We start from the raw sequence: 18854 nt of genomic DNA, 5'->3' as shown, positions 1-18854 counted from the left end.
GTGAAAAGGTAAGGTTATACAATCATGTTAAGATGATTCCATTTTTTTGTCAAAACAAACAAAAATCTGTGTACACACATATATGTAATTTGCACACAGGTGAACTCTGGAATTTCTATATGAGGAAATTATGAGTTGCTAATGTTTTGTCCGGAAGTTAAAATTGCCTACAAAACTTTTTAAAATTTAGATTCTATATGTTTTTGGAATGGTTTTAGAAGGATCTATTTGAGGTTATGGGAAGTCAAAATCTCCTCAAACCGGCCCTTGCCTGCAGCCACTTAATACATTCATAGAAAATGATCTAGAAAGGTTGTATGAACCACGGTTTACAGATTATTTCTGGGGATAAGGGGAAGGTAGGCAGGGAGGTGAGGGACAATCTTTACTTTATACACTTTAGTATTGTATTCTTTGCAACAGTTCATTGTGCATTGATTTTGTGTCAACATCAAACAAAAAAGCAAAAATGTCCTCAAAAAAGAGATTGGTCAATGTACTATGAAGTCATTAACAAAAAAGTGTGGTTGTGTAGAGCTTTTTGAATTAACATGGAAGAATGTTTATAGGGGAAAAACGATGCAGACTTTATAGCGATTGTGAATCCGCTCCCCATCTTAGTTGTATTTGGGGCTGCACAAGTGTGTAAGGGCTTTGGAGGGGATGCGCACTTAACTGTATCTGTTAACTGGAGTTTTTTCTGGTGAGTGGGGTGGGGGTGGGGGAAGCTCTTTCACTTTTAATTTTATGGTATTCCAAATCATTTGAATTAGTTACAAAGATCATGTATAATTCCATAAAAAGAAATAAGGATGTTTTGAATGTTGTGTAATTATCTTGTATTTGCCTACGTTACATCTGGAATGGCATTTAGTTTTCGAGATATTAACTAGATATTTATGGATTTCCACTTTTAGGAATAAATGCAATTTTAATACTAAAGGATATTTATTTCTTTATAAAAAAATGTATCTGATCTTGGACCTAATTTTGACAGTATCATCACTTAAAGCACAGCAATTCTGAAACCCCTTAATTTGAATTTCGTTTTGCAAGTGTTTTTCACATACATGACCTCACCGACAAACTAAAGGAATAAAGTGAAAATAGGCATAGTAAAAGTAAATCACTCGGGCTACCAAAAGGAACTTAGGTATTGGAATCAAAACATTAATAGGTCGTAAGAGCATATATACTTGAATGTAAGCTTTACAAATCTAGGTTCGTTTAACTCTTAGTAGAGCTTAGTGATATCCCTTCATTCGGTAATCCTAGTTTCTAAGAGAAACAGAAACCTACACTTTATCACCGCCTTAAAAAAAAGGAGTCCTGGGAGCCTAGTCCGGGGCAGTTCGCAGCGCCCGGGCTCGCCCGGGACTGAGTCAGCGCCGGGGCCGAGAAGTTCGGCGGGAGGCGCAGGGCGGGGCTTCCTCCCTTCCACTCCGAACCCAGCTCTACTTTTCCGAGTCCACGTCTCTTCCTTTGGACAGGCGTGTTTCTTCAGGTCGAGACCAGCCAATGTGACAGCCACAGACCTTTCAAAAAAGAGTTTCGGCCCCACTTCGAGGATCTCCCCGGGCCGAGGCAGCCCAGACCAGCTCGGTCGAGCCCCTCGCGGACTGCAGCGCGCGGCTCCTCGGGGCCGAGCCCGCCGAACGCCTCGCTTCTCCGCGGCCACCGCGCGGCGCCGAGCGCAGCATCCCGGAATGGAGACCGGCTCGGACTCAGGTCAGAGGCCCGCGCGTCCGCCCCGCGCTGGGGCCGCTGCAGGCTGTGCCGGCGCGGCTAGGCCAGGCCGCCCGTGCAGGCCGCCGCGTGCCGGGTCCGCGCGGGGAGCGCTCGCGGGCCGGCTCCCGCGCGCAGGGCGGGCGGCGGCAGGTGGGCAGGACGAGCCGCGAGCGAGCGAGGGCGGGCGGGCGCGCGAGGGGCCCGGCGGGGGGGCCGCTGGGAGGATGGCTCAGCTTTTTCTAAATATAAAACCGGCGTGAGTTGGGCGAGCGCGGCACGGAGCCGCAGAGCCGCCGCGCGGGCCGGGCGCACCCGGACTCAGCCGACAGACGGCGGCGGCTCCGCAGACGCGCGAGCCTGCGGGAGCGCCCAAGTCGCAACCTCGCGGGGAACGGCGAGAGCGACGCGTGCAGCGACGAGGACGCAGGCGGCGGCAGTGGTGGCGAACGGGCTTCGTGGGCGCAGCGCGGCCCGCACCGAGCGACCCGAGGCAGCTCCGGGCCCCTGCCGCACCGCGAGCAGCGAGCCCCCCGCGCCGCCCGTCCGCGCCCTCCCCCTCCGGCCCCTCCCTCCCTCCCCGGCGCAACATGGCTGCGGCCGCCGCCTCCGCCTCCCAGGACGAGCTGAGTAAGTGCCACGGCGAGCCTGTGGCCGCGAGCCGAAGCCGGCGCTGCGAGGGGTCGGCCGGGCCGGAGGGCTGGGGCGCGCTGCCGCCCGCTGGGCGCCGGGCCGGGTGGGCGGGCGGCGGCCTCGGCGTGCTGGGGGCTGGGGCGCTCGGGCCTGGCGGGCGGGCGGGGCGCCGGACGCCGCTGCCGCCGGCGTTTGTAGGCCTCAGGTTTGCACCGTCACGTTGCGAAATTGAAACCGGAGCCCCGGGCGGAGCCACCTCTGCCCGCGATCCGCCGGGTTCAAGGGTAGGGGGAGCCCAGCCCCCTGCCCGCGGTGCCTGGGCTGGCGGACCGGCTCGAGCCCTGGGGTGGTGGGCTGTGCCAGCCCTTCCCTTCTGACTCCGCTATGGCTCCGGGTCCCATCTGTTGGGCGAGTTCTAGAAATGGAGCTTTCGGGGAGGAGGGGAAGGTGCCTTTCTGTGACACCACAGAAATCAGCGCAAAGGTCAAGAATAGGCGGTAACCCTCAGGTGGAGAAGGAAGGACGCGAGGGCAGAGAGGGTCGCGGAGCTAGCCGCAAGAGAAACCGCGGGGTGACAGTGCTTTCAGAAAGGAGAGCCAGTGCACGCTCGACCTTAAACGTTGCAATTTTCCAGGGGACGACGATCCACGTTCGGAGAGAGCGGTGGTCACCCTGAATCTTAGGCCGCCCCGCCGCAACCCGGGTTCGCCTCGATGCTTTGTGGGAAGTGTAGTCCCAGAGCGTCGCAGACCCATGCTGGAGTCATAAAAATTGAATTTTCCTAGGACGTGTAAGACAATTTCTGATTGCATTTGGTGTGGTTAGATGAAATGTTTTAGGTATAGTGTTTTGTTTTGGTTGTTTCATCAATGCCACCCTTCAGTTTATGACAAAAACAAGAGAGGTGTTTATTTAGTTTTAAATGGAATGAAGCATGGGTGAGGTGTCCCAAGCTTTGTGGTTTCTGTTGTTACAGCCCTTTTTGAATTTTACATGTGAAAGTAGTTGTAATTTAAGTTTCTTTGGTGCTTGGCAGTTTAAAGGAACTTTAATATTCATGATCTCATTTTTGCCCTCATAACCTTATGAGGCAGGTAGGAATTATCCTTGTTTTAAAGAGGAGGCAGGTGTAGGGAGATTAAATTACCTGCTGTTTTAACACAAAACTGGTATAGCAAGAATAATGTTTGCTCATTTTGAAGTTGAAATAAACAATCGGTGGGACCCTGGGCAGGATGGAGAGTCTGAGTTGACAAGGGCTTAGATTGATAGCCACAGAGGTAATTGCTTTTCTGTCAATTTGAAGCTGGAGCCACCACTAGGCCTTTGTGGAAATCAGTTCCCTGATTTTTTTTCCTTTTATTTTTTTGTTATTGTGGTAAAATACGTTAACGTAAAATTTATCATATAATAAATTTTAACGTACAGTTCAGAGTAGTGAATACATTCATAGTCTTGTGCAACGATCACCACCATCCATCTCCAGAATACTTCATCTTGCAAAACTAAAATTATACCTGCAAAACCCTAACATTCCTCACTCCTCTCTGCCCCTGGCAACCACCATTCTACTTTTTGTCTACCCTGGGTATCTCATTTAAGTGGAATCATACAGGATTTGTCTTTTTGTGACTGGCTTATTTCACTTAGCATAAAGTCCTCAAGATTCATTCATGTTGTAGCATGTGAGAGAGAGTTTTCTTCCCTTTTAGGGCTGAATAATATTCCATTGTATGTATATATTACATTTTCACATCCATTTCATCTGTCCATGGGTACTTGAGTTGCTTGTGTATTTTAGCTATCATGAACAATGACAGCTATGAACATAGGTGTACAAATAGCTCTTTAGATTCTGCTTCCAATTCTTTTGGATATCTATCCAGAAGTGGGATTGTTGGATCATATGGTAGTTCTATTTTTCATTTTTTGAGGAATTGCCATTCTGTTTTCCGTAGTGGCTGTGCTGTGTTATGTTCCCACAAACAGTACACAAGGGTTCCAGTTTTTCCATGTCCTCACCAACATGTGTTATTTTCCATATTTTCGATAGTACCCACCCCAGTGTGAGGTGGTCTGACATTAAAAATTTTTATACTGCATGATATCTGAGTTCTTGTTGTACCACTAAATATGTTAAAATCTGAACTACCAGTTAGAATGATGAAAAAAACTAGAGGAAGAATTGGATATCATTTCAAAGTGGCTGTCATATTTGTACACATGCAGTGTGCCTACCTCTTAAAGTGCTGGTACTACTTCTTGTTATAGAATTTCCTGGCTTTAGTGGATACTGGAAAAGTTGGGAACAAATAGTTTCAATCCCTGTTTTTCCTTTGTTTTGTTTGGTCAGATTATCAATCATCCATCACAGGTATCTGTTAACTTGTTTTCTGTATTTATTTAGGAAAGATTAAATACTTGGCAGTTGGTACCTTGGAATGATTTAACTTGAAATCTCACACGTATATACTGGCTAAGAAGTTTCAGATAAACTACTTTGAGTTTCAGAATGTAATAAAAAGATTAATGGCTGACAAAAAGGTGCTTTTTAAAATTCTGCCTTAAAAAAAGTTAAGTATCTGAATATTTGCCAGTTATTATTTATGATTAGTAGATGATAATAAAAAGCAAACTATTAGATGCCAGCATTTTTTCTCTAATATTTTATTGTAAAAAAACTTTGAGAACACAGAACGGTTGAAAATGAGCATTCATTTTAGATTCTACATTTGATATTTTACTAGCTTTGTCAGATATTTGTCTCTATCAATCCATGTTTTAAAATTTCATTTTAATTATTTTTTTATTTAAAAAAGATTGTGACATAATGCACATAACAAAACTTATCATTTTAACCATTTTAAGTGTACAGTTGAGTGGATGAACTCAGTCCATTTTTTGGATGCATTTCAAAGTAAATTGGAGACATTGATATACTTCTCCCTAAATATTTCAGCACTATCATTGTTTTAAGTGCTTTGTATATATTTTATTTCTCAAAATAATCCTCAGAGGTAGGTAAAATTGTTGTTTTCTGGACTGGGAAACAGGCTTTTTAGGTTCACAAGGTGTCCTACAACTAGGAGGTGGTGGATTTGAAGTTGGATCCCAGGTGTCTCAGACTCCAGCGTGCACCAATAACCAGCCTTTAGGCCAGATTACCTGCATACCATAGTGTTCATGCTGATGAAGAGATCAAATCAGATGTTTTACTAGATTCTCTGCCAAATGTTACTTTAATACAGCTATATGACTGCTATTTAATATTGCTGTGGAGTACAAAAGAAACACCAATGAATTATAATACTTTTTTTGAGAAGAAAGAGGAAGAATACATGTCAGGACCAAAATATAGGATTATATAATAAAGATAATGCTAAAGTAATATCTGTGGTTCTCAGGTCCATTACTTAGAGATGTATAGCTGGTAACACTTTCCATAGATTTCAGATCAACATTTTTTACCTTTACAGTTGAAGTGACGTACATCATAAATTTAAATCTATAGTTGCTTTCAGTTGTTTCTGTCACCACACTTCGCAGGAGCTCCTGAGAAGCAGAATTGGCTGTTAGGATTGTATTTCATTTTATTTTGTTTTGTTATGTTACTTGATTTTATTTTATATGCTTTTATTTTGTTATTTTTTGGAGTAGTATCATTGATGTATGAGAGTAGATAAAAGGTAAGCAAGATACTCTTGAGCTGGGATTTGTCGAATTTATTTTCACAGATATCGCATAATGGTTAATTTGAGTCAGGTGATTGTAATAGAATAATAGTATTGCTAATGTTGAAGACTTAACCACGTGTTCTAATCACGTTGTATATATTAACTCATTGAATCCTTACAGCAGTATTCCCTGTGAATTTGGTACTTTTGTCTCAGTGGTGGAGCCTCCCTCATATTGCAGAGTTAGAGCTTGAACTCAAATTCTCTGATTCCAAAGTTTGTTAATTCTGCTCTATCACTGTATTTACTCTCTGAGAAAGGGAAAATATATAGTTTATAGCAAGATCAACATGACTTTCCTCCCCCTCCCCATGACTTGCTAGCTTCTAGAAGAAATCTCATGTAGTGTATAGAATTTGGCAATATTCTGATGTTTTGTAGTGACTAGAACATACTAGATTTTTGGGTAAGATGCCAAAATAAAGAACAATTAGGTCTGATGGTTAAAGGCAGTTCTGAAATCTGGTCTGTACATTACTTAAGGTCATAGTTTGTAATTTTATTTCTTTATATTTAGGGCGATATAATTGTTTGGAATGAAATGAAATTCAATGCAGGGTATGTGAGCTAGTTTTTCTTCTAATATTATCCTCTGCCAGTTTGTGGAAAAGTTGACATCGTAGTTATAGTTTAGCAGTGGTTAGGGAGATTTCTGATAGAGGGAAGAAAGCATTTGAGACTTTTCACCTGGTCAGCTGTTTAGTGGTTTCATATTCTGGGTTTTATGATTATAGGGCATCCTTAATATCTCATCTTCATTGGGATAAAGACAACTCATGAAGAAGAGCCTGTAATCTTAAAGCATACTGGCACTATACAATCTGACCATTTGATATAGTCATGGGAAACTACAGTTGCAAAAGTTGGCCAGATAATCAACATGTCAAATACCTCCTGAGAGAGTCTCTACTGTGCCAGGAATCCTACTGGCTCTTTTAGAGGATGATACATGGATAGCTGTGTGTATAGCTGTATAGATGAATATGATTCTGTGGGCATACAGAAACAGCCCCAGAGAAATGGTTGCTTTAATAACAGCCATTCATGCAACTGAGCTGATTTTTGTCTACATCATTTAAATTTTGGTTACTTAACCAAATAGTAAGTTTAAAATAGAAAGTAACAATATTTCTATTTTTTAAAATCAACTTATAATTTTTAATTTCATCTCATTCTGCTTTGAATTATGCTGTCACTAAATTAATATTTAATAAAGGCTAATGTCTGTGAGAATAGTTGGCACTAGGGCATTCAACCTTGTTCAGAAGATAGATGTTAAGATTGTAGGTACTGCCAGTGTGCTCAGATGGTTTGATCCAAGTTGCTCATCTCTGGTTTCAGATCTGGTCAGTCTCAGAGGCCTTGATACTTGCCATCTTCTCTTCCCTCACATTTATCAATTTAGTAAGCAGACTTTGAAAATTGACTAACTTGTGGTCCTTTCCTCACAAAGCTGAGAATTCGATGTAGAGACAGACATAATATAAAGTAACTAATATGAAACATGATATGAAAAATGTCTAAAACATTTGGAAATGTCAGAAGGCGAGGATAACATTCATTTCAGGCTAGGGGAACAATTGCATGAGCTAAGACAGGTTATAAAATACTGTGTATTTTCAGAGAAAGTTTGAGTAAGCCTGGTATGCTGGGATGAGAGTGCTGTGGCTGTGTAAAGTACTGGGGAAGGAGATGAGGTTTGGAATTTGAGACTTGGTCCCTCCTGCCTTTTATGATTTGGGATCTTGTCATATTACCTTATCTTTGTAAGTCTCAGGTTTTGTTTTTAATCATAAAAGTGGAATAATAAATGCTCATAGTGTTAGAATTCATGTATGCGAACATGCACTGTATAAACAAGCTGTGTATAAATTATTATTATTTTTAGGGGGGGCAGTAGATGAAGCTGGGAAGATAAATTGGGACCAGCTTGTATATGAATATCAACACAACCAGTTTGGATTTTGTTCTGTAGACAGCAGAGAACCATCAAAGGCTTTTTAAGCAGGAGTGTAACATGAGTAGATCAGTTTTATAAGGATGACAGGTGGCAGTGGTGTAACATTAATTACAAAGAGTGCAGCAAGACTAATTAGGGGGTATCACAGTGGCCAGGGAAAAGAAGTTTAGGGTCAGAATTGGGAGAGTGGAAGTGTTTTTTAGCAAGGAGCTAATATAATCTAGAATCCCCAAAATAGGCAGAAATTATTGGCCAAGTAGATGAGGGCTATGAAAAAGGGAGGAGTTAGAAATGATTCCAAGAATCCACCAGAGAGGTTAGGGGGATGACGAGTGTAGCCTCTAGACAGGTGTAGGAAGGTGGAAGTGGAAAAAAGGGAACAAGTTTCAATTATTGAGGCACACATGTTGAATAGTATAGGGAGACTAATAGTATAGAGAGATAGAATAGTATAGGGAGAATAGTGGCTAAAACCTCTGACACTGAAGTCAGATCTGGTTTTGAATCCTGGCTCTGCCACCTCTTAGTTAATGTTTGGAACAAGGGACCTAATTTGTGGGCCTTGGTTTTCTCATCTGTAAAATGGATAATAAAAAACCTATTTTACAGGGTTATTATAAGAGTGGAAAGAGATAATGCATGTTAAGAACGTGGCATAGTGCTTGGCACGTGGATTGCAGGCGTGTGAGAACTTTGGTTCTGAAGCTTAGGAGAATATGGAGTTGATGCTAGAGTCATGGGAATGGACAGAGTCCAGAGGACAGCTCTGGGGATTATGCATATGTAAGGGTGAGAAGAAGACAAAAAAGAACCAGGAAAGGGATCAGAAGTGCTGAGTCCCAGGGTTATGACTATTAACTATGTACATTTTCAGTTATAATGTGCTAATACCATGTGTGCTTACCTAATACTCTTCTTGCAAAACTTGTATAATTCAGATACTTTCTTTCAATTTTAATATGTTTTATATATGTATGATATATACATATGTATATGATAAAATATGTTATATTCATATTAGTTTTTTAATTTTCAGTGAATAATTACCAGTGTATTTTTCTAAGTATTAGCATATTACTTCTACACAGTAAACTTTATTTGTGAATATATTCCTTAGTCTTTCTGCAATTTGGTAATCACTATAATTTCCCTCTTCATTCTGAATTTGCAAAGTGGGGCATCAAATTAGGAGATCTTAGCACAGAAATGAAAAGTGCTTTTTTGAAAAAAATGGTAGCTATGAGTGTAAATCTTTTAATTGTTTTTTTTCCCCTGGTGTTCTAAATAATAGATTCTTTATACAATTGCATATGTACGAGTGGATGAACGTACCATTGGTGATCCAGAGGATTTTTGTCAAGACTGGATAAACCATGTATCACATTGATTGTAGAGGTTAGTAGATTTAGTTCCTTAGGATGTGTGCATTTTTTGTAGTAGAATTTAAAATGCCTAGGTTGTCAAGCAGCACTTTCCCCTTGGGATCTCAATGGGTTTTTTCTCCATTTCTAGCTATCCTGAGAGCATCAGCGAACTTCATAGTTTGTACAGGCTTGAAGCCTCTATTCTCTTGTCAACACATAAACATAAATTTAAAAAATTAGCAAGAGAGAAAAAAGATAAAACTTGAAGATGTTACTTAGCAGTGTGCACAAGGAAAAGACTATGTTAACTTACAAGTAACATTGTCTGCCACAACCATGAAGAATGATTTTACATGCTCCAGGAATGTCATCATGGAGTTAATTGTTTTATTTTTGATGAGAGACGGTATTGAGAGAGGCATTATCCAATTGGATAGTCCTAATTCTGCCATTTCGACATGCGCTGTGATGAAAAAGCCACTTAATTTAACTTCATTTTGAGGTCGAACAAGAGTATGGTGTCATTTTCATTCTCGGATGATATCGGATGGTCCTTTGATCGAAACTGTAAGTTCAGATTGTAATTCTCAGATATCATGAGCTCAATATCCAGTGAGTACTTGGGATTTTGTAGCTTTGATCCAAAAGTGCATTTCCTTGCTATCTTCTAATTTAACTATTGGGACTCCTTCCCCCAGTGCATTCTGTTTCTGAATATGTATATTGCTGATGATGGTGTATGATGCCTTAATTCATTTAGGTGGAATTTTGAGGGATGGAATGAATGGAATATTATATAGACCAAAGTTTAACTTTAGAACAGCTTTTGCTATTTCACATACCTTTATCCCACCATAGAGAAATGGAAAATTGGGAGGAATTGTTTAGAATTGTTTAGAAATGAGGACTTGTTTATTTGCTCTTAGATTCTTTCTTTTTTAGAGCATTTGGGCCTGTGATAGATGTGTGCATGGCATTATGATGTACTGAAGGCAAGCATGTCAATCCACAAATGCTGGGATTTAAATAGGACTTAAATAAAGAACATTCTAGAGTTTACACATCAAAATGAGCATTGTCTTAGGTAATTAGCTGTTTTGGGCGGATCCTAACTATTTTACACTTGACTGTTATGCAGTCTGACCTCTCACATAGTATGTATATGTTATCTCCTCTAGGCTGGCTTTCATAAGCTAATCTTTTTGCTCATCAGTTTAGTAACCTTGATTTCTAACTGGATATCTGCTAGCTGCTGTCTCTGGGGGAAAGGGCTTCCTTGGGAGGTGGCAGTGTTTGTGGACATCAACGCATCTGGAGTTTGGCACTTATTAAATCTAGGGTACAGATGAGGGTTGCTGTCTCCTCACTTGGCCCGGCTCTGCCAAGCTAACCTTATGACTTCTTCCCTCCCTCCGTGCGTGCGTGCGTGCATGTGTGTATGTGTGTGTGTGAGTGTGTGTGTTTGGGAGGCAGGGGTGGTAATAGGGGAGGGAGTGTGTGAGCAGGGAGGAGTAGCCTTGCAATAGGCTATGCTGGGTTGGTTGGCAGGATGCTTAAAGTAGTCTGACATCATATGCAGATAGCTAGGACTTCTGAAGTGGCAGGAGAAAAAAGATGCCCCTTCCCTGCTCAGAGTCTAGTCATTAGTGCATCCTGATGCAGGGGTTTCTGTATTGGAGGGTCTGTCTGGGCTCTGGAGGTAAGACTGGTGGACTAGGGGACAAGGAAAATGGCCTCTCTGATTGCTGTACTTCTGGGTGGAAGAGGTACCAGGAAGGACTGCATAAGCAGGAACCTCTTGCTTAGGACCTCATTGCTTGCAAAGGTGCTTATTTGCCACTACCTTGGGCTGCCCTGGCTGGAAGGTGGTAACTCCTGTAGGAAACATGATGGGTAGTCTCTTTCTGGGAATGGATCCTCTCCCCACCCCCGACTTATTATATTTGTGTTTAATACTGGACTTCCTTTTAAGTCCATTTGCATTTAAGGAGTTCTTTTTCAAAAGGTGAGGGAGAGGGCAAGCCTGCATTTAAAAACTAAAGAATAGAGATTCTAAGCATTAATTCCTAAAGAGGTATCTTGCTGGCCTCATTTGGATTTTGCTAAGTATTAGAGTGGTGTTTAGTGACTTAAATTGGTATGTAGCAATCAATAGATGATGTGGACTTTTAACTACCAGTTAGTACCTGGTTAGATTTATAATTCACAGGATTGATCTACCAGAAAGGATTGAGTATGATATGCAAAATCTAGATGCCAGCTAGAGCTTCCTTATTCTTCATAGTTTCAGCCTCAAACTCCTAATTGCAAAGATTGTCAAAGTTCAGAGGTATTCATCCTCCCCTCTGTCACAACCAATTTTTGTGAATTTTCTATAATTTAGTTAACTTATGCTTTTCTTAGCTTCTGGGCTCTTATTTTTGAAACTGGTGTTTTGGTTTCACTGAACCAGGTCAGGCTGGACATGAAACATACCTGTTTCACTGGTATGCACACACACAATCCCCTTTCTCTAAGCATTTCAGGAATTCCGTGAACTTTTGAAGATGTGGTAAGTTATTGGAAAGGCCTTGCTGTAGGCCCTTGATTTTCCTCCGTTTTGCTGGTCTGTCTTCCCTCTTTTCCTTTTCTCCTCTCCTCTCTGCAGTAACTACTGCACTCCTCCTGATTTGGAGCAGGACAGTTCTGCCACACTATCGGACCTTCTGGAATTTCTCTCCTCCCTTTCCTCTGTTTTTCTAAAAAAATCCTAAGCATTGTTATGGTATTAAAAATCACAATACCTTTCCAAGAGATTCTGATGTCAGATGTTTGCCACCAATTCCCCTCACCTTTCTCTTGCTATAGATGTTAGCTGTATAAACTTCTAAATGGCTTTTCTAATGCAGAAGAAGTAATATTTCATATAGTCAACAGTTATTTGAGCAACTACTCTATGCAATGCCCTGTGTTAAGTGCTGGGGTACCAAGAGATTGTGTCACAGTTTTTCAACCCGGAGAGCTCAAGAGATGGTTGGAGTGAATGAATAGGCAGTCAAGCGGAGTCAGATTCAAGTCACACCTCAAAGAGCTGTTATGGTCTAGGGGAGGGAAGATTGGGCAGTTAGATAATGTACGGCAAATAGTGGAGGGCAGGAGCGATGTAGAAAAAAAATCTGTGGGAGTTTGTAGGTCCAGGATGGGATGTGTAAGTGTGGCGCTCGTAGTATTTGAGCTGGACCTTGTATAGGGAGGATTTGGATGTGTGGAAGTGAAGAGATGGTTAGGAGAGTATTTCTGGGTAAGGGACTTGGTTGGCAAAAAGAATTGGGCCAGGAGAACATACGGTACACTTGATTAGCTATACAATTTGGATGGCTGTTGGGAATTGATAGGATGTGTGGTTGAGAAGGTCTCTTGAAGTTAGAATCTTAGGAAGGACTTCTCTAATCTGATACTCACTATAGGCATGTGCTAGCTGCTTATTTTCTTACGTATTTTTACAGAAGTACATCTTTTTTTTTATATTTTTCTTGGTAAGAACCTTCCATTTGTACTTGGACCCAGTTGTAAGCTGGCTTAAGCAAAAACGGGCACTTACTATAAGGAATCAGTAAGTTTTATGGAAACAGGAGGGCCTTTCAAGAGAGGTTTGGAACTAAGGACTGGAATTCATCCAATTCTTCCAGCTTCTGTCTGTGCCTCCATGCTTTTCTTCAGACTAGCTTCTAATTTTGCACTCCATAGGGTAGGCTAAAGATGCCCATGTCATATCTCCTGAATTTACTCTTACAGGTCCACGCACTCGAGAGGCTTGACTCTTTGGTCCTAATTCTGCATTCCTGAGGAAGGGATGAATTGAGTGGGGGACCCATCCTGACAACATTGGCTGTGGCTAGGGTACAAAGTCGTATTGTATAAAGTTGTGTAGTAAGGCTTGGAATTATCTCCACCCACTTTCCCTGCTTCAGCTTACTGTAATTTAGCATACTAGAAGGAACATTGGATTTGGAGTTGGACTGCTTGGAGTTTGAACCCTAGCCCTGCTGCTGACTACCTTTGTGATCTTTCTTAATGAATTCTAGGCTGTTACCTCATCTGTAAGTTGGAGCTAATAATGCCTACTTCAAAAAATAGTACTTTAGAGGGAGGTACTGTGTCCTAGTGTGTATATGGAGGGTAAAGAGCTTTCTAGGTTTTAACTTATGAGACCATTTCTTATTAGCTTGCTGACCTTTGGCAAGTTTGTCACATCGGGAACCTGTTTTTTATGCATAAATGCAGACGATAGCTGCTCACCCCAGAACGTTTTTCTGAGGCTCAATAGGCCTTGTGCAACTGCTTTGTGACTGTAATGTACTTACGTTTGTGTGAATCAGGCGGAAGGTAAATATCATTAGAGAGAATATTTCCTTGTGAAATTATTCTCTTATAGTCTAGTATATTTCTGAGGTAACTCGACAGATCTTCCTCAAAATATCCTGTAGCTTTAGGTTGTTAATTGATTTTATGATACACTGGGTGGTGGTCTAGGTATTTTCAGCTTTCCCTTTCAATCTCAGCTTGCACTTAAGGCTTCTAACTTGATTTATAATTTAAAATTTACCTTCATACTCAGAAAAAATGATGTACTTTGTAGAATATTTAAGAACCTCAAAAAAATCTGAAACCTGTTACCCTGAAATATAACCATTTTCTCTTTTTAATTCACACAAGTTATTCAGGAGTTATTCAGAGAATTGAACAAACAAGCCAAAAAAGAATCCTCTGAAATTCCACCACATGGGCCTACTGCCCTAAGTATAGTCCTTTCTCTTTTCTTTTTGACAGTGTATGCTTTTCTTGCATACTTTCTAAGGAATGTTTTAATGTTCAAATTGTCATGAAAAAATGATACATCTAAGGAAACTGATTTATTGCTTTTTTCTTTATGTTTTCTTTTTTTTCCTTAAGTGATGATGTGAGTGAAAAACCAGTGTTTGTCTTTTTTAATCCTGTGAGAAAATAACCCTTCCTCCTTAACTCGGAAGTCAAAATTGTATTTTTTTGGAGAGATGTGGAGAGTGAATGATTTATGTGGATAGTTTCCTTGGGAATAATTTCACGTTTTCAGAAATATCAGTGGCTAATGGTGGATAACACTGAAGTGAAGTTCTTAAATGACCTTTTTTGGTTATTTTTTCCTTGAGGGATAGAAGGAGGGAAAGTCTTTTCTTTCTCTTTAGATAGAGAAACTAAAGACAGGTAAATAATATGAATTAGAGAATTATTTAATGCAAAGTAAATGAATATTTTTAGTAGAATTTTTCCCTACATGAATGTAATAGTTGACATAATTTAATCTGGAAATAGTTTTTTTTTTCCTCTCTCTCTTTTGGAACTTAATCTGAGTGTTATTGATATGTTTCCTTTGAGACTAATTTTATTAAAGACTTTTTTTAATAGTGGTTTTGTGTTTACAACAAAATTGAGGGGAGGGTACAGAGATTCCCATGTACCTTTTGCCCCCCACAGTTGCATAGTCTTCCCCATTATTAATATCAGTCGCCAGAATGGCACTTTTTTTTTTTAACCATTGACACATTATAATCACCTAAAGTTTATAGTTCATATTATGGTTCACTCTAGGTGTTGTACATTCTGTTTGTTCAGACAAATGTGTAATGACATATATCCATCATTATAATATCACATGGAGTGTTCTCACTGCCCTAAAGATCCTCTGTGTTCCTCCTATTCATCCCTCCATTCCCTTTCCTCCTTGGCAGCCACCGATCTTTTTACCGTTTCCATAGTTGTGCCTTTTCCAGAATGTCATATAGTTGGCATCATACAGTACGTAGCCTTTTCAGATTAGCTTCTTTCACTTAGTAACAACTTTAAGGTTCCTCTGTGTCATTTCATGACCTGATAATTCATTTTTTTTTAGCACTGAATAATATTCCATTGGCTGTATGCACTAATTTATCCATTCACTTACTGAAAGATATCTTGGTCGCTTCTAGCGTTGGCGATTATGAATAATTATAACTATCCATGTGTAGGTGTTTGTATGGACCTATGTTTTCAGCTCCTTTGTGTAAATACCAAGGAGTGCAATTGCTGGCTTGTATGGTAAGAGTATGTTTAGTTTTCTAAGAAACTGCCTAACTCTCTGCCAAAGTGATGGTATCATTTCGCATTTCCTCCAGCAAATGTTATTAGTGTTCTTACATTTTCTTTAAGGTTCCTTTTAAGCTTTAAAATTCTGTGATTTAAATTTCTTTCCTTATCCTTGAAACATGGCTTCTTTTAAAATATTTGCTCTGTGTATTATTTTTTCTAAAAAAAGATGTATTTTTACTGAAGAATATCCAAAGAGTACATGAAAGTATAAAGAAAAAAAATTACTGATGTATTTTTTCCTTTTTATATAGTTGTATCTGTTATGGTATATATATATATATTCTTTTTAAAATGATGAAATATTTCAAGTATGAAGAAAAGTATAGTAATCTTCAGAACACGTATATATGTCCAACTCATCTTTGTCAGATCTTTACATTTTTTTGCTATTAGCTTCAGGTCTTTCATTTTATTTTATTTTTAAAGAAATAAACGTTACAGATACAATTCAAGCTCCCTCCCTGTGTTACTCCTTACAAATTTTTCTTTCCTTCCCTCTTTTCTCTCCTTGCCCCTTTCCTGCTTCTTTCTTGCCTTCTTGCCCAGAGGTTATCATCTCTGTGATGTATATAGCATATGCAATATATATATGTTTATATATATACACATATGTAGTATTTGTAACCTTTACATAAGTGGAATCGTAGTGTACATATCCTTCTGCAGCTGCTTTGTTTGATCTTAGTTTTCTAGATATTGTCAAGTGGTCCATGTGACTTGTATCTCTTATTTATTTTTAATATTGTATGACCCTGCCTCAATTTCTTTATCCATTCCCTTGTTGACTGATGTTTAGATTGTTTCCATTTTTTTGCTCTTACTGACCCTGTGGCTGTGAACCCTTTGTTAAAGGTGTACTTGTTGCTTGTCTCTCCTTTGGGAGAGTTTTTCTCCAGGATAGTGATACAGAAAACCTCTGAGGACTGGGGAATTAACTTCTTGTAAATAGGGAACTTGCAGCAGAATGTAAATCAATTATCATTGTTAACTATTTAGTGTTTCTTATCCTATTGAGACTTTCACAGTGAAGGAAGGAGTGTTCCTTATCTCTTTGCTGACTGGTAATTGGTTACGTTGCAGTAAAACAGCTCTAGAGTTTGTTATCCTGGCTTAGAATTGTCAGACAAAGGGTATGTGCCACCGCAATTTGACTAGAGATGACTTCATTGAGATTTGTTCTTCAGAGATTATATCAGGTATATCCATCAGCAGTGAGGTACTTGGTTTCCACACTGCCAACCCTTGGTACTATTAGATTTGAAAAGTTTTTTTTTTTTAATGTAAAGGGTGTGAAACTGTATCTCATTATTGTGTTAAGTTTGTATTTTCCTGATCAGTCTGAATGAACATCTTTTTATGTGTTGTTTAAGATATGGGTCTCCTCTCTGAAGTGACTGCTTATATATGGACGCTATTATCCTTTTCATTGAAAATTTTGGATTAATTTGATTTTTCTTGATTTGCAGGAATTTTTAAAGTATTCTTTTCATTTTTTTCACTTAAAAACATTATAGCTCTTATAGCTTATTTTATTTTAAGATGTTTTATGATAGTTAAAAATCTTATCCTATTTGTTTTATGCTTGAGTTTTAATTTTTTCTTACCATTTTTTAAAATTTACATATTTTTTGTTGTTGTTGTTTAAATTCCTACAACACTTGGTCTTCCTAGGTGGTCTCCGATCCAAGTACTAACCAGGCCCAACCCTGCTTAGCTTCCAAGATCAGAGGAGATCGAGCACTTTCAAGGTGGCATGGCCGTAGACTCATTTTTCTTTTCAAAGCTTTAAAAATCTTGTTTTTTTTTCACGTAGGTCATTAACGGCAAGGAATTTTTATTTTTTTTCTGTTTCAGCAAACAAATTTTTTCCAGTTATTATTGATGAGTCGATTTTTTCTTTCCTCAGTTCTTCTGGCTCTATACTCAGTTTTCTTCCTAGTTTTGCCTGTCATTTCCTTTTTTTGGATTTCTCTTCCTCTGTCCTCAAATGTCGTCTTGAGCATTCCATCTCAAGCCTTCTGTTATTTTCTTTCAGTGTGCAATTATTATACACATGTGTGGTAAACCTGCACAACATCCTTGCCTTTTCCTTCTTGATAATATCCATGACCACCAAGCTCTGACACATAGGGGAGTTTCAATAAATACTTGAATGGGTGCGTGAGTGAAAGAGTGAATGATCTAGATAGCGGAGTTAGTGCTTCACAGTGAAAGTAGGTACTGAATCTTGAAGGAGAACATTTAGATGAGCAGGGAAGAAGGGTCAACTGCAATTTGACATATTTGTTAGCCTCTTATTCATAGTAGCGAGCTTTCTTTATTTTTTAGTTTTTTACTTTTACTAGCATTTATTTCATGCTGAATTTACTCCCCTGCTGTAAGTTTTTGTTTCTTCAGTTTCTTCTGGGACATCTTTTTCTTTTGTACAACCTCTTCTGGTTTGAGAACAGTCTGCTCTTTCCCGGTAAGGACCATCTCTCTGTGGCAAGGAGAGCTCATGCAGGGGTTAATCCACCCACGGGCCTGTAAGTTCTGCACCCGCATCTCAGGAGCTTTGTTCATCTGGATGTGCCCAATGACCAGAGAGTCTCCATCTAAACCCTCAAGTTCAGCATTACTCTTTGCATTTTTAAGCATGTGCAGCAAAAATTCAGCACCCTTTTTGGCACTGACCCTGTGTCCAGCCCCCTGGTTGTCCTGGGCACACCTGCCAACTCCATCATGGTTACAACCATGGGTTATACCAATTGCTTCTGTTAAATGACATCCTTCAGCTACTTTGTGGCTTTTCAGATATGCATACCCTTGATGGCCTGGGCAGTTTCACGAGTGTTCTTAAAGTGAACACAAAGATTCAAACCTCTTGATTTACATGGTTTTGTGGGGTTTTCTGGGTCAAGTGAACAGCGAATCATTTTCAGAAATCACCTCAGGTTACTCTCTAATGTTGTTTTCTGAACTTTGAAGTTGTAAATTTTTCTGTTTTGTCATATATAACCACCTGAATGAGACAAATTCTTATGACCTTTTGGTGATTATCTCCAGTGGGGCTGCCTGGAGTATATGTAGCGTAGTCCCCTATAGACAGTAGGGTCATTGTTGTAGACATTTGCATGGTATAGGCAAGGATTTTTAGACTGAAGGTCAGAAGACCCCATTCTGTTTCTTGCTCTGCTGCCAATTCTGTGACCTTAGGTGAGTCCTTAAATCATTGTATTTTATATGTTAAACAATCTTCAGCCCTCAGTCTAGTAAGAATCTTTGTACATGTTTCAAAATTTTTTTTTCTTGAAT

At 39.8% G+C, this 18854-nt stretch overlaps 1 protein-coding gene and 1 pseudogene across 5 annotated transcripts in view; one reads left to right on the top strand and one right to left on the bottom strand.

Moving 5' to 3' along the window:
- The first annotated feature begins 1249 nt into the window (after positions 1-1249).
- The window catches only part of ECPAS (Ecm29 proteasome adaptor and scaffold), an 87291-nt gene continuing 69686 nt past the window's right edge, over positions 1250-18854 (top strand). The window contains exons 1-2 of one of the 5 annotated variants that reach the window (XM_039870696.1): positions 1394-1728; positions 9344-9447. In XM_039870696.1, coding sequence (XP_039726630.1) covers positions 9426-9447 — 22 coding nt within the window. In that variant the 5' untranslated portion in view covers positions 1394-1728; positions 9344-9425. Of the gene's footprint in view, positions 1729-1993; positions 2356-9343; positions 9448-9916; positions 9984-18854 lie in introns of those variants that run through there. The other 4 variants (XM_039870697.1, XM_039870698.1, XM_039870699.1 and 1 more) reach the window with 4 other exon arrangements.
- On the bottom strand, positions 17207-17325 carry LOC120608808 (uncharacterized; annotated as a pseudogene).

Source organism: Pteropus medius, unplaced genomic scaffold (genome assembly GCF_902729225.1).
Source record: "Pteropus medius unplaced genomic scaffold, Ma_sr-lr_union100, whole genome shotgun sequence".
In the NCBI taxonomy this organism is placed as follows: domain Eukaryota; kingdom Metazoa; phylum Chordata; class Mammalia; order Chiroptera; family Pteropodidae; genus Pteropus; species Pteropus medius.
This window is presented reverse-complemented; position numbering and strand designations above follow the sequence as displayed.